Genomic DNA, 14,155 nt, shown 5'->3' with positions numbered 1-14,155 from the left:
GTCTGGGGGCTCTTCTCCCATGAGGGGCTTGTTGGCATAAGTGAAATGGCTGTTCCTCACTGCCCCCAGCTGTCCCAACACCACATTTAGTAACAGAAAGAACTTTGGAAAAAGCTGAGCATCAAGGGACCCCCAGCTAGGGGCTTTATCTGGTCAGACAACAGGGTTCAAACACGGGGGAATCACCCCAAACTACTAACAAAGAAGGGGTTCTGTCTGTTCTGAGCCCCCCTCCAAGGGCCCCCACTGGATCCCTCCTAGTCCCTCCACGGACCCAAACGTGAGGCCTCAGGGTGTCTGGGCGTTGACCCCAGGTCCCATTGCTGCCACCTGGTGTTGTGTGAGTTTGCGTATGTCGCCACCTCGCTTTGTGCCTCAGTTTCCCCATCTGGAAAATGGGGGTGATTACCACACATCCCTCCTGGGAGAGTTTCAAAGATTAGACGAGTCAGTGGAGGTGAAATATGCATTCCCAACACAGCTAAAGGGGTGACTCACTAAGTATTAATTACTGGAATGTACCGTTTCACATGATGTGGGCTTGATGACCCTCCCAGGAGCTCCAGTCATAGCCCTTCACCCACCAGGGGCTGCCACTCTCATCTCTGGGTTGAATGACCTCCCTTGCACCTGACCCAGCTGAAATTATATACTCCTGGTTAATCTGCTTCCTTGTTGATTGCCTGGCACTCCACCATTAGGACATCAGTACCATGAGGGCAGAGAATTTTGCTCCTCTTGTTTGTTGCTGTGTTCCCCCAGACAGGCGGCACCCAGAGGTGCTTGGCAGTCAATTTGCCAAGTGCTCAAAGGAGAGAGGTTAACAGTAGTGCAGTTCAGCCCTGATTCACAGATGAGGAGATGGAGGCTCAGAGATGTCAGGCACTTGTGCGAGGACTCACAGCAGAAGTTGGCAGACTTGGAATAAAGTAAATGCTTCAGACCACGTAGGTCACTTACGGTTTCTGCTGCATATTCTTTCTCTTTTGACAGCCCTTTAAAATTGTACGGGACACTTTTCTTTCATTATTACCTCCCCCTAAAGAGTCTTTTTGGGCTTCCCAGGTGGCACTAGTGGTAAAGAACCTGTAGGTTTGATCCCTGGGTCGGGAAGATCCCCTGGAGGAGGGCATGGCAGCCCACTCCAGTATTCTTGCCAGGAGAATCCCATAGACAGGGGAGCCTGGTGGGCAACAGTCCACGGGGTCACAAAGAGTTGGAAAAGACTGAAGCGATTTAGCACACACACAAAAAGCCTTTTTAGACAGATTTTTCCCTAATCAGTGAACCTCATGAAATTTTAATAGCACAGGTATATTATATATTTATTTATATATTGTATCTATATCTATATATCTGTGTTTTATTTAAAAAAAGATAAATTTTTAGCCCCCTCCCTGCCCCAAGAGCCAGTTTTTGCTTCTACTGAGAATGGTTGGATCTGGACTGGACTCCCTCCCCAATCCAGACATCAGAGACTGGGCAACTCTCGGTGGGATTCTCCCAGGCCAGCATCCCTGGCCCAACCCCTCAATACCAGGAGCTCCTTCCCCTGTCATGACAACTACAGATGTCCCCAGACATCGTCTTGGGGAGCAGGAATGTCCTAGTCAAGTCCCTCTGTGCTAGGCAATTTCTTTCCATAGACATCAACTTCGAAATATAGACTCTCTGAGCTGGGACTCAGTTTACAAACCTCATCAACTGGGTAGATTTAGTCAGATAGTGCCATGAAGCTCATAACACAGTAAAAGCTCAACAAATGAAAGCTGCCCACTTGGGGACTGGGATGTCAGACATTAGCCAGCCTTTAGGCATTATCCACTCTGGGTCTCTAAGTAGAAAGGAGGTGGAAGAATTATCTGTGCTCTTTTTCTGATTTTTCATGGAAATATCCAGAGCAGCTCAGCCTGATAGAACTTTCTGTGATGATGGCATGTTCAGTGCTGGCCAATTCAACACACTGACCAAGTGTGTTTGTCCAGTATTGAAAGGTAACTGGCATGGCTGAAGTCCTGAAAATTGCATTTAATTTCAGTTTAGCCGATTTAAATTTCAAGTCACACGTTGCTCAGGGCTCCCACACTGGACAGCTCCAGAAGATTTGGAGTTTCCAGAAGCCAAATGACTGGCAAGTGGTCAGCAGGTGGGTGAGAAATAGTTTGAGGTTTTTAGGGATGGTTAAAAATAAGATGGCATAATAGAAATGAAGGAGGTTCTGACACCTGCTACAATGTAGATGAACCTCAGAGGACGTGATGCTCAGTGAGAGAAGCCAGACACAGAAGGAGTCAAATCTATGGAGATAACAAGTAGATGGTGGGGGCCAGGGGTTGGGGTAGGGGACAGAGAGTCAGTGTTTCATGGGAACAGAGTTTCAGTTTGAGAAGATAAGGAAGTTCTGGAGATAGATGGTGGAATGGTCACAAGACAGTCTGAATTTACTTAGTGCCACTAAGCTGTACACTGAGAAACAGTTAAATGGAAGAGTACATGTAATGTATATTTCAAAACAATCTAAAAGTCAATTAAAATTTTTTTAATGAGATGTCATATAAGTATAGCATCATATAATTTAGAAACTATACTTATTTAAATTAAAAAAAACTCCCAGGAGTATAGGAAACAGAGAGAAAGAGAGGCAGGGGAGGGGGTGGCAAGGGGGGCGGGTGGCGGGGGAATGAGCTTTTTCAACCCAGTAAAGGAATTTGCAGAAACCCACAGCTAACATAGTTCTTAGCGGTGAGAGACTGAATGGGTTTCCTCTAAGGTTAAAAGCAAGACGAGGACACCTGCTCCCACTACTTGTAGTCGACAGGGTTTTGGAAGGCCTGTTGCTGCTACTGCTGCCAAGTCACTTCAGTCGTGTCCTATTCTGTGCGAGCCCATCGACCTCAGTCCACCAGGATCCCCCATCCCTGGGATTCTCCAGGCAAGAACACTGGAGTGAGTTGCCATTTCCTTCTCCAATGCATGAAAGTGAAAAGTGAAAGTGAAGTCACTCAGTCGTGTCTGACCCTTAGTGACCCCATGGACTGCAGCCTACCAGGCTCCTCCGTCCATGGGAGTTTCCAGGCAAGAGTACTGGAGTGGGGTGCCATTTCCTTCTCTGTTTGGAAGGCCTAGCCAGCGCAATAAGGCAAGAAAAAAAATCAAGGCATACTGATTGGGAAGGAAAAAATAAAATTAGCTCTGCTTGCAAGTGATACAATTGTCTACACAGATAATCCCTAGCAATCTATTAAAAAAAAAAAAGGGCGTGGAGTCTTAGGACTAATACGTGAATTCAGCAAGGTTGCAGGATACAAAATGTTGTTGTTGTTTAGTCACTAAATCATGTTGGATTCTTTTGCAACCCCGTGGACTATAGCCCGCCAGGCTCCTCTGTCCATGGGATTTCTCAGGCAAGACTACTGGAATGAGTTATCATTTCCTTCTCCAACAAGCTTAACACCCCCAAACCAATTCCATTTCTAAATTTTAGCAATGATCAATTAGAAACCTAAATTAAAAGGACTTCCCTGGTGGTCCCGTGGTTAAGACTCCATGCTTCCCCTACAGGAAGTGTGGTTTTGGTCCATGGTCAGGGAACTAAGATTCTGCATGCTGTGCAGTCAAAAGAAAGAAAGGCCTTAACCAATTTTTCTTCCATAAGAAAAAAAAAAGGAAAGAAACTTAAAAACACACTCTCATTTAGGTCCCCCAAACCTACCATGTATTGAATGTCGGTTTGGCACCAACATTTTACAATTGTTATTAGCTGACATGGAGACCTGACAAACACTGGGAAGTGGGTTGTGTTAAATCCTCATTTTACAGATGAGGAAGGTGAGGCTCAGACACATGATATGGCTGGCCTGAGGTCAAGAGCAAAGGATAAGGGCGCCAGACTAGAGCCAGCCATAGCCTAGCGCCATGGCTTTCAATCCATAGGAAGTAAAGGCACCCAAGGCAGAAACAACCAGAGAGTAACAACAGTAATGAAACTCTCCTCTGGTGGGTGAAGGGCTCACAGCTCTGAGGGAGACGCTGTAATGGTGCCCATTTCACAGATGTGGGGAGTGAGGCACAGGGAGAGGCCCGCAGTGCCCGGCTGCCTGGTTCCAAAGCAGGAACACACAGACAGCACTTGGGAAATACCCCCACCTCCTTCGGTAGGCGCCTGAGTGCCAGTCGGGCACCGCTGCCCGCTGAGTCCGTATGGGCATTGGTTCTCGAAGAGGGTCTGTGCCCGAGGCCTGGAGCCCGACGGCTGGCTGCCCAGGCTGGGCCCTTCCCAACAGTGGCCACCCATGCCCAGCCACGCGGCCATTCAAGCAGGATAGGCTGGCTCCAAGGGGCCGCTGGCTGCCCAGCCCGGGAGCTGCCATGGGGCGTGGGGCCCAGCCGGGCACAATCCCCTTGCTGCTGCCCAGCTTTGCCCAGCCGAGCTGGCCACACAGGGGGCTGCTCAGCCAAGCCAAGGAGGGCTGCCTGCACGCGCTTCTGTCGTGGATGGGACGTGGAGGCGGGGTGGTGGTGGGGCACTCCTGGGCTTTTTACAGCATCCACGGTCTTGGCTGCCAGCAGGTGCTCAGCACACAGTGTGTACAAAGCTGCAGGTTCCACGCCAGGCAGATGGCGCGGGCTCAGTAACTCTTGTGAGCAGTGTCATCATTACTATTATCCCCAGCAACCCTGGGTGAACTGAGGCCCCAGGAGGGGAAGTGACCTCCCCAGGACCATGTGGCCTCGGATGCTCCCAGAGCTGGGATGGGAACTCAGGCACCGAACTGCAGATGCCAAGCAGTTTATGTTGGTCGCGCTGCACGTCTGGATACATGTGCAGAGTATGAATTAAATTAACAAGGGGAGGCTTCCCTGGTGGGCTAGTAGTTAGGATTCTGTGCTTCCATTGCCAGGACCATGGGTTTGATCCCTGACCAGGGAACTAAGATCCCCACAAGTTGCTCCCCTGGTTGGCGGGTGGGGGGGGGGATTAAAAAGTAAGTAAAATAAAATGATACACTACCGTAAAAAAAAAAAAACAAAAAAACAAGGGGCATAGTGCAGGCACTTTTTCGTCATTCTAACCATCTATTTCCTTGTCTATAAAATGGGTACACTAATAATGCCAGAGAAGTAGCTCTTAATGGTTTAAGGGAAGGTATGAAATGAGAACAACGAAGCACCATATCTACAGTCATCTTAGGGACTTAAAAATAACAATAATAATAATGGGATAGATGTTACCATGTATATAGAGCTCAATATGCCCTAAGTGCTTAATATATACTGTTAATATCCCCTTGCCACCTCCTGCCAACCCAGTCGGGCCTGTGAAATGCTTTCACACATTTGAAAGAGAAAACTCTGAGGCTCAGGGCAGGTAAGCAACTTGCCTGAGGTCACACAGAGAACAGCCCTGGGCTTGGAGTATGGCAGGTGGCAGGGGCCTGATTCTTTCTCCGTCATTTGATGGTGCTTCCGGCCACCTTTGTCCTTGACCTGAGACATAAATGAATAGGGCTCTAGGGGTTCTGTCCATCTGGGCTTGGTCAAGTGCTCCCCTGCCCCCAACCCAGGGTGGAGGGTGGGGGTGGGGACTGCAGAGGGGGCTGGCGTGACTCGCCCTCCATCTAGTTCTCCGGAGCCAATAACGCTGAGCTCAGCGTCTGTCTGCTTCACCCGGCTGCCAAGGAGCCTGATTATTTTTAGATAAGATGGGGGGGCAGGCGCCGGAGTGGGAGGGAGCCCCCAAGTTGGGCAGGGGAGGGGGACATCACAGCTGCGGAAATGTGCCCCTCAGCCCCCTCTCTGGGGACCCTGAATAGCAACCTAAGACCATGGGCTGGGCTCCTGGGACTCTGAAGGCAGAGGAAGATGGGAGTGGGCCTGAGGGGTCAAGGACTCACCTGTCTGGCCCTCAGTTTTCCCATCTGTAAAATGGGCATGAGGATTCCCACCTCATACAGTGGAGGCAGGATTAAATGAGTTATCCTTACTTGACAGAAGAGGAAACTGAGGCTCAGAGAGCACTTCCTATGACTGAGCCAGCTCCTGCACTTGGGTTCTCACCTGTGACCCGAGTGACGAAAGACATCCATGACCCTCTGTGGCAGCAGCCAGGGAACACCATGCTCCAGACCATTGTCTCCATGGTGCTGGTCCCAGTTAGTGCTGGGCTGATGCCTCCTTCCTTCGGGATGGGGACCCCTGTGGCAACGTCACCAATTCCCCCTCCCTCTCTTTGCAGATGCAGAGCAGAGTGGCAGTCCCCGGGCAGGGATGGGCTCCGACCAGGAGGACAGCAAGCCCATCACACTGGGTGAGTCTGGAGGTGGCGGGGTGGAGGGCATGGTTGCATTCCCATCTTTTATTTAGGAGTAATTTTGGGAACACCCTTTGTGGGTTCTGTGTGGTCCTGTGTGAGTACCTGAGTCATTCCTGGAATAGGTGCTGCTGTTGTTCTATTTTGCAGAGGAGGAGACTGAGGCCCAAAGAGGCATATGAACCTTCCAGGGGCATCCAGGGAGCTGGGGTTGGAACTCATGACCCTGAACTCCAGCATCTGGACTCAGAGGTGCTCCCCCAACAGTCTCACAGGATGTTCAATGAATAAGTAGGACAAGTCAGTTCCATGTTGGGGTGGGGGGATAGGAAGCAGGAGAATTTGCCTGCTTCAGGGCTGGGAGCAGACACCTGAAGGACAGAAAGGTTCTGGAAGCTGCAGAGGCCCTGCTTCTACTCTATCCCCTGGCTCCTGTCTGTCACAGTGTTGTCTTCCCTGAAGTGGTCAGAGGGCTCCTGTGAGCACTTGAGTCATGTGTTGCCCCTCCCCCACCCACAGCCCTCAGGGTAAAAGCTCAAGTCCTTCCTGCAGACTAGGAGGCCCTGTACAACCTGCCCCATGCCCTCCGTCTCCCACCTCCTCCTTCTCTGCCCCTTGTCACTCTGGTCCAGCCACAGGGGGCCTCCTCACTTCTCCTCCAATATGCGAGGCACCAGCCTGTCCCAGGCCCTTTGCACAGGCTGTACCCTCTGTCTGGACAGGTAACTGCTCTGTCTCTCTCAGATCACCCAAGTCTTAGCTCAAATGCCTCCCTCTCAGAGAGATCTTCTCTGAGCTCCTTAGCTCAAGCCGCCTGGCCACTCTCAATCCCAGCCCTCTGTTTTAGTTCCTTTAGAGGAAGTTAGTGATTGCGTATGTATTTGCTTAGCTGCTTAGTGATTGCATATGTGTTTGCTTATCTCACCTGGTGGAACATCCCCTCCTAAAGGGCAGAGGTGTTTGTCTTGATCACTGCCCTGTCCTCAGTACCTAGAATAGGACACAGTACACAGCACATGCTCAAAAAACATTGATAGAAAGAAAAAAAAAAAAAGGAGAGGAGGGATAAAGCAGAAAGGAAAAGGGAAGCTAGAGAGATAGTACACCAGGAGACAGGACAGAGGGGAGATGAAAAGGGAGAGGGGAAGAAACACCCGGTGGATGAGGGCATCCCCCATGGAACATCCGTCACAGGCATGCACAGGGAGGCTGGATGGTTCCAGGAGGTTCACAGGCCCCGGGGCCACATCTCACTGGCCATCTGTGACCTGAGTCCTCCTTGGCCTCCTGTGATCCCCACGTGCCTCCTTCCAAGCCAGATGTTCGAGGCAGGCGGCGGGGGCTGCAGCGTTTGGCCGGGTCCCACGGGGAGCTCCAGCGTCTGGTGGAGGAAGTCACTTCCTCCCCGCCCGCCAGGGAGTCCCCTGGAGATGGAGCTGGGCGAGCGCTGCACAAACAGGAAACCCCTGTGGGGGGAGGGGGGAGGGGCGTGCTGACAGCAGCTGGCCAGCTGGGTCAGCAGGAAATGGCCATGGCCACTTCCCCTGGACGCTGGGAGCCACCGCCCTGTCCTCCTCGGGAATGTTGTGGTCCTAGCCTTCCATCATGGGCCTGGGCAGGCAGTAATTGCTCAATAAATGGTGGACACAAAGCTCGCAAGCAAGGAGGGGGCTTAAGTGATGGACAGCGGGGGAGCCCGCCAAGGCTCTGCGCTCCCTGCGGCTAGTGCTGCCCCCTAGAGGCCTGGATAAGAACTGCTCCCACCACCGCCTCGAAACCGAGAGCTGCCACCTCTACTCTGACCGCTCTCCCGGCTCCTTCAACTCCAGCCCTGTCAGCCTCCAATTCACCAAGTGTATCCCCACCCCAAGGACTTGGACTTCCCTGATGGTCCAGTGTTCCACGCTCCCACTGCAGGGCACGCGGGTTCGATTCCTGGTCAGATATTTTCCGTATGCTGTGTGAAAGTGAAAGTCACTCAGTCATGTCCAACTGTTTACGACCTCATGAACTATACAGGCCAGAATACTGGAATGGGTATCCAGTCTCTCCTCCAGGGCATCTTTCCAACCCAGGGATAAAACCTAGGTCTCCCGCATTGCAGGACGATTCTTTACCAGCTGAGCCACTAGGGAAGCCCAAGAATACTGGAGTGGGTAGCCTATCACTTCTCCAGCAGATCTTCCCAACCCAGGAATTGAACCAGATCTCCTGCATTGCAGGTGGATTATTTACCAGCTGAGCTACCAGGGAATCCCCACACGCTGTGTGGTGCATCCAAAAAAAAAAGCCCTATGTTCCAACCCTAGGGCCTTTACATAAGCCATCTCCACTGCCGGGAACATTGTAGCCCACAGGCAGGTGGCAAAACATTGAGTTTAAGATCATCCTAATCAAGGCAGCCAACTTCTCACAAGGCAGTTTCACTGTGCCAGGGGCTGTCTGGGCACTTCTCAAATTTAAACTCACATTTCTCTTTTCCACCCCTACCCTGATGTCTTGGTTGAATGTTACCCTCCCAGGGAAGCCTTCTCTGAGCCCTTTGTGCAAAATAGGTCTCTTCCCCATCAGGCTCCCCCACCTTGCCTGCCTCGCTACCCCCTGACACAGCTCATGTTTGACTTAATGATCTTTAAAAGTTTTTTTAAATTGTGGTACAACACACATAAAATGTATCATTTTAACCATATTAAAATGCACTGTTCGGTGGTATTAAGTACATTCACCAAACTGTGCACACATTACCTGTCTAGTTCCAGAACATTTTCATTACTCCCAAAGCAACCCCACCTCCATTAGCTACTCCCCTTCCTTAGGTGACCACTCATCCACTCTCAGTGTCTGTGGATCGGCCTGTTCTGGATCTTCTCCCATCAGTGGAATCACACCTTGTGTGTCCTTCTGTGTCTGCTTCTTTTACTGAGCATCGTGTTCTCAGGGTCCTCTCAGGGTCCGTCCATGTGGTGGCAAGTGTCAGGGCTTGTCTCCTTTTCATGGCTGAGTGATGCTCCCATGTGTGGAGGGACCACATTCTGTCTATCCATTATCACTGATGGACATTTGGGTGTTCTCTGATTTCAGCTACTGTAAATCATGCTGCTGTGAACATTCATGTAGAAGGGTTTTTGATTTCCTGCTCTTATGTGGCTTCCTTTGCCCACTCCAGACTGTGAGTCCTGGAGAGCAGTGGCCCCTGTTAGTCTTGTTCCCCATGGTTTCCCCAGTGTCCAGCTCGGAGGCAGACACAGGAAGTGCCTGGGAAACACTTGCTGAGAGAGTGGGTCCTGCCTGTGAGGGTCTCTGGGCAGGACAGGCCTGTTCCCTCCCAGCTCTCCATGTGGGTCAGGGCTCCTGCCCTCTTGGGGCCAGCCTCAGTTTCCAAATCCATGAAATGGGTCTAAACCACCCCCTCCTGGAGAGGAGGCTGTCCAAGTGTCCAGACAGCCCCTGCAACAGTGAAACTGCCTTTAAATTAGGCAGGAGTGGGTCTAGGCACACTGGAGATTTTAACTGCTGCCTGTGGACCCTCCATTCAGCCCATGGTTCTGAGCCCCTGCTGTCTTCTAGGTTCTGGTCCAGGAACTGGGAATGCCACAGAGCTCTCAGCCTGGCAGCAGAAAGCTAAAAGACTGCAGTGTTGCATGGGGCGATAAGTGAGGCAAAAGGACCGAGGTGGTCCCTCTTGGGTTGTAGCATTCATATCTCACAATCACCCAAGCTGATGGGGTGTATGGTCCCCACTTTTGAGACCAAAGAGGTAAAGTGACTTGTCCAGAATCACACACCAAAGTGGGAACCCTAGCTGGGATGTGAACCCAGGTCTGGCCTCCACTCATGTGTGCAGCCTACCATGCCACAAAGACCCTGGAGGAAGGCTGGGAGGCTGGAGGACAGGAGGCTGGCTGCAGCTGCGCTGAGAAGGATGGAGCAGAGACTCAGGAAAGAAGATCTGCTCCAGCTGCGTTAGGGCAGAGGACTCCTCCTCAGCCTGGAGGGGTTGAAACAGCCATCCTCTCCCTGCGGTCAAGGAGAATGGGGGAGACGGGGGTGCCTGGTCAGGCACCCCAGAGTCTGGGCAGCCCAGAGGTGTCAAAGTCAGGTAACAGACACGGTTCAACCAGACGCCTGCTGAGCCCCGTCCTCTGTCTCTTTTCCAGACACCACCGACTTCCAGGAGAGCTTCGTCACCTCCGGTGTGTTCAGTGTCACTGAGCTCATCCAAGTGTCCCGGAGTAAGTGTCCCCACCCACCCTCTTCTGGGACTTGCCAGGGAAGGGGAGCAGCTGTCAGGAAGAAGACGTAGCTTTGGGATGGGGGCTCCCAGGGGGAAAGGGACTCAGGGAGGGAGGAAGAAGGAACCCATATCCCTGCCCCACTCCCCCTCGTCCTCTCCAGCCACCCCTATCACTAAACTAAGGTTCCTAGGAAGGGCAGTATCCAGGCCCTTTCCAGAGTCCAAGGTCAGGCTGACATGCGCTTCCCCAGGAAGGACTCTAGATGCTGGGTGGAGGGGCCAAACGAACTTCCGCTCCAACATCCCCCCTGGGGGCCTCCCTCACTCCATAAGGAGGAGACCCCAGAGGGTTTCCCAATCCGCTTTGCCTCTTGTCCTTTTGCCTTACCTATGGACCTGCTTCGGGACCCACCCCCCAGATACCTCCATTTCAAATCCACACCTCAGGGAGCCCTGGTGGCTCAGATGGTAAGGAGTCCACCTGCAATGTGGGAGACCTGGGTTCAATCCCTGGGTTGGGAACATCCCCTGGAAAAGGAAACAGCAACTCACTCCAGTATTCTGGCCTGGAGAATCCCACGGACAGAGGAGCCTCATGGGCTATAGTCCATGGGGTTGCAAAGAGTCAGACACAACTGAGTGACTAAGCACAGCACAGCACCCTACCTTAACCCTAACCATCTCCCTCCCCATCCAGATCAGCAGAGCCTGGCCTCAGAATGCTGGGAAGCTTGGCCTCTGGCTCAGGCTATGTCTCTGCCTCACAGTGTGACCTTGGCCTCTCTCAATGGCCTTGTTCTTCTGATACATAGAATTTAGGGCAGTTTCAGCCAAACTAGTGCCAGCCCCCAAAGGGCTCTCCCCACCCCTTCAGGGCAAATCACAGCCTTGGACCTTGTCCCCTCCCTCACCCTCCTCTCTGTCGCCTTCTGCAGCACCTGTGGTGACTGGAACAGGACCCAACTTCTCCCTGGGGGAGCTGCAGGGACACCTGGCATATGACCTAAATCCAGCCAGCACCGGCATGAGAAGAACGCTACCCAGCACATCCTCCAGCGGGTATGTCCCCCGGGCCCCACCTCTGGGCATTCCATAATCCCACCCACCCACCTCCATCCAGCCCCAGCTGGTTCATTCGTTTCCCTGTTTCCACATTCCACCTGGAAAACTCTTATTTATCCTTAAAAATCCAGGACCCAAGTGACTCTTTTCCCCAGTCCTGACACCCCACACTAGACTCCTGCAGCCTAGAGCCCTACAGGCCCAGCCCTTGAGATGAGAACACAGCCAGTGATTCTTGCTGAGATATGCTATGTGATTGTGAGCCAGTCACACATTATGTTTGCCTCGGTTTCCTCATGTGTAAAACGGGATCATGATCCTACCAGGTTGTTCTGGGGATTACAGCAGCTCAAGAGATGAGCCAGGTCTTCTGGGCTTTAGTCTCCACTCTGCTAATTTTCTAGCTTGGACCTCAGCCGAGTCCCTCCCTGTCTCTGGTCCCAGGTGTCCCATCCAAGTAACGGGCAGATTGTAACAGGTGTTGTCTGAGGGCCAGGGGCAAGTCCGCGGCTCGCATGCAGTCTCGCGATAGCACCCTCCTCGCCCCGCCCCACCCCAAGGGCCGGAAGTAACGACGTCCGCTGGGCCCCCTGCGTCTCCGTGGTAACCGCCCTGCTGGCTTCCTCCTTCGCCCTTTAGGAGCAAGCGGCACAAATCCGGCTCGATGGAGGAAGACGTGGACACGAGCCCCGGCGGCGATTACTACACCTCGCCCAGTTCTCCCACGAGTAGCAGCCGCAACTGGACGGAGGACATGGAAGGAGGTGGGCCTGGTGGCGGGAGCTGGCCGGCTTTCCGGTCGGGGTTACCGCGGCTGGGACTACGTATTCCGACAGGCACTGCGCGGGCGCCAGAGAGTCGGGAGTCGGCCTGGAGCCATGGGGCCTCCTGGGGATTGTAGTCGCGCGGGTTGCGTTCGGCTGGACGTAAACTCCGGGTTTGCATTCCCGGAGCTCTTTGGTTCCACTCTGGCCGGCTTTCTTGCCCTCTGCCTGTAAACAGGCTATCTCTGTGAGTTTCTTGCTTTACAGAATTGACTCAGTATAGATTCGATCAGCAGGGTGCTTCTTCTTGGGGTTCCCCATAGACCCTCCAATATAGGGTCGCCGCTAGAGGGTCCTGATATATAGGTTGCCTACTCACGGGGGTCCTTTCTGGAGTTCCTTCCCCTCAACCAAGATTCGCATCTCCACGGGAGCTTGGTATGGGTGATTCCAGTTCCATAGGAGCCCCTCTTCTCTTATAGCATCCTTTTCCTGGCAGGTTTTCTTGTTGCTCCTTTGTCTTCCTAGGGTCCTCTCTAGAATGTGTCTCTCATGAGGCCCCTGTTTTGTAGGGTCAGCTGTTTCATAGAGGCTCTTTTCTGTCGAGCGCTGGCTCCTCCGGATTCTTTGTTTACTAACCGTCTCCCCAAGGGCATTCTCCAAAGGCTTCCCTTCTTTGGCGTTTCCATCTCCACCGTCGTTGTCGTCTAAAGAATCCCTTTATGGGAATTCCCTAGCGATTCAGTGGTTAGAACTTGGCGCTTTCACTGCAGAGGGCCCTGGTTGGATCCCACAAACCGCGGGGCGCAGCCAGGGGGAAAAAAAGAGAGGCAGTTTCTTTCACCTTAAGATTCCGCTCTCTAGTGAGCTAGCGCTAGCCATAAAGGAAGTGGTTTGCAGAGTGGCCTGTGGAGAGGACGTCCCTGGCATTCCTCAGATTCTCTTGTCCCCCAGTTTTAGAAGCTTGGCTTTACTCGATGTCTTTTCCCTTATCAAGGGTTCACCCCATCATATAGCCTAGTGGTTATGAATGGTGGACTCGAGTCCCCCAACCCTTAGCAGCTTCCTGGTGCCCCCACCTGTCTGTGCCTCAGTTTCTTCATCTGTAAAATGGGGGTGTTAATGCCTACATTACCCACTCCATAGGGTTGTTGTGGGGATTAAGTAAATTTATGACATCTAATGTTCCTAAAACATGCCTGACACATAATAAGTACCCAGTATACCTTTACAATTTATTTTCTTCCCTCCTCCTCTTCCTGTTTCCCTCTTCCCTACTTGCATAGAGCCTGATGTCTTATAGAGATCTGTCTATACAAAGTGCCATACCTATAGGATCCTTGATAAGTAACCTAAGATTACAATTAAAAGGGCAGATTCACTAAAATGGAAAAGAATCTGATATATATATATGAAATTGAATCATTTTATTGTATACCTGAATCATCATAAATAAACTATTCTTCAGTAAAAAGGAAGGAAGGAAGGAAGAAAAAAGGCAGGTTCAGGCATCAGAGAAACAAGGGTACAAATCCCAGCCCTGCCTTTTGCTCACTGTGTAGGCTGTGTACCCTTGGACAGGTGACTTAACTTCTCTGAGCCTCAGTTGCCTCATCTCCAAAGTGGGAAGATGAGAACGATCATTCTTTTGGAGAGTTGGAAAGAGGACATGGTGGAATGTGAATAAAGCAACCATCTGGCATGTGATAAGTGACCAGGAAACAGGAGGGTTTCTCGGTGTTCACGTCCTTATAAAATTCCATCTCTTTGAATCAGTCTGTAACA

The 14,155-nt window shown here is 51.8% G+C and overlaps 1 protein-coding gene across 6 annotated transcripts in view; it reads left to right on the top strand.

The window, feature by feature from the left end:
• NFIC (nuclear factor I C) overlaps positions 1–14,155 on the top strand; it is a 63,949-nt gene that overhangs the window by 33,926 nt on the left and 15,868 nt on the right. For all 6 annotated transcript variants that reach the window (XM_086410210.1, XM_086410209.1, XM_086410208.1 and 3 more), the window contains exons 3-6: positions 6,236–6,307; positions 10,468–10,542; positions 11,480–11,603; positions 12,246–12,370. In XM_086410210.1, coding sequence (XP_086266336.1) covers positions 6,236–6,307; positions 10,468–10,542; positions 11,480–11,603; positions 12,246–12,370 — 396 coding nt within the window. The remainder of the gene's footprint in view (positions 1–6,235; positions 6,308–10,467; positions 10,543–11,479; positions 11,604–12,245; positions 12,371–14,155) is intronic.

This window comes from Bos grunniens, chromosome 7 (genome assembly GCF_055505025.1).
Source record: "Bos grunniens cultivar Pamir isolate PY7600 chromosome 7, Bosgru_T2T1.0, whole genome shotgun sequence".
NCBI lineage: Eukaryota > Metazoa > Chordata > Mammalia > Artiodactyla > Bovidae > Bos > Bos grunniens.
The sequence above is the reverse complement of the archived record's forward strand: the minus strand, read 5'-3'. Positions and strand labels throughout refer to the sequence as shown.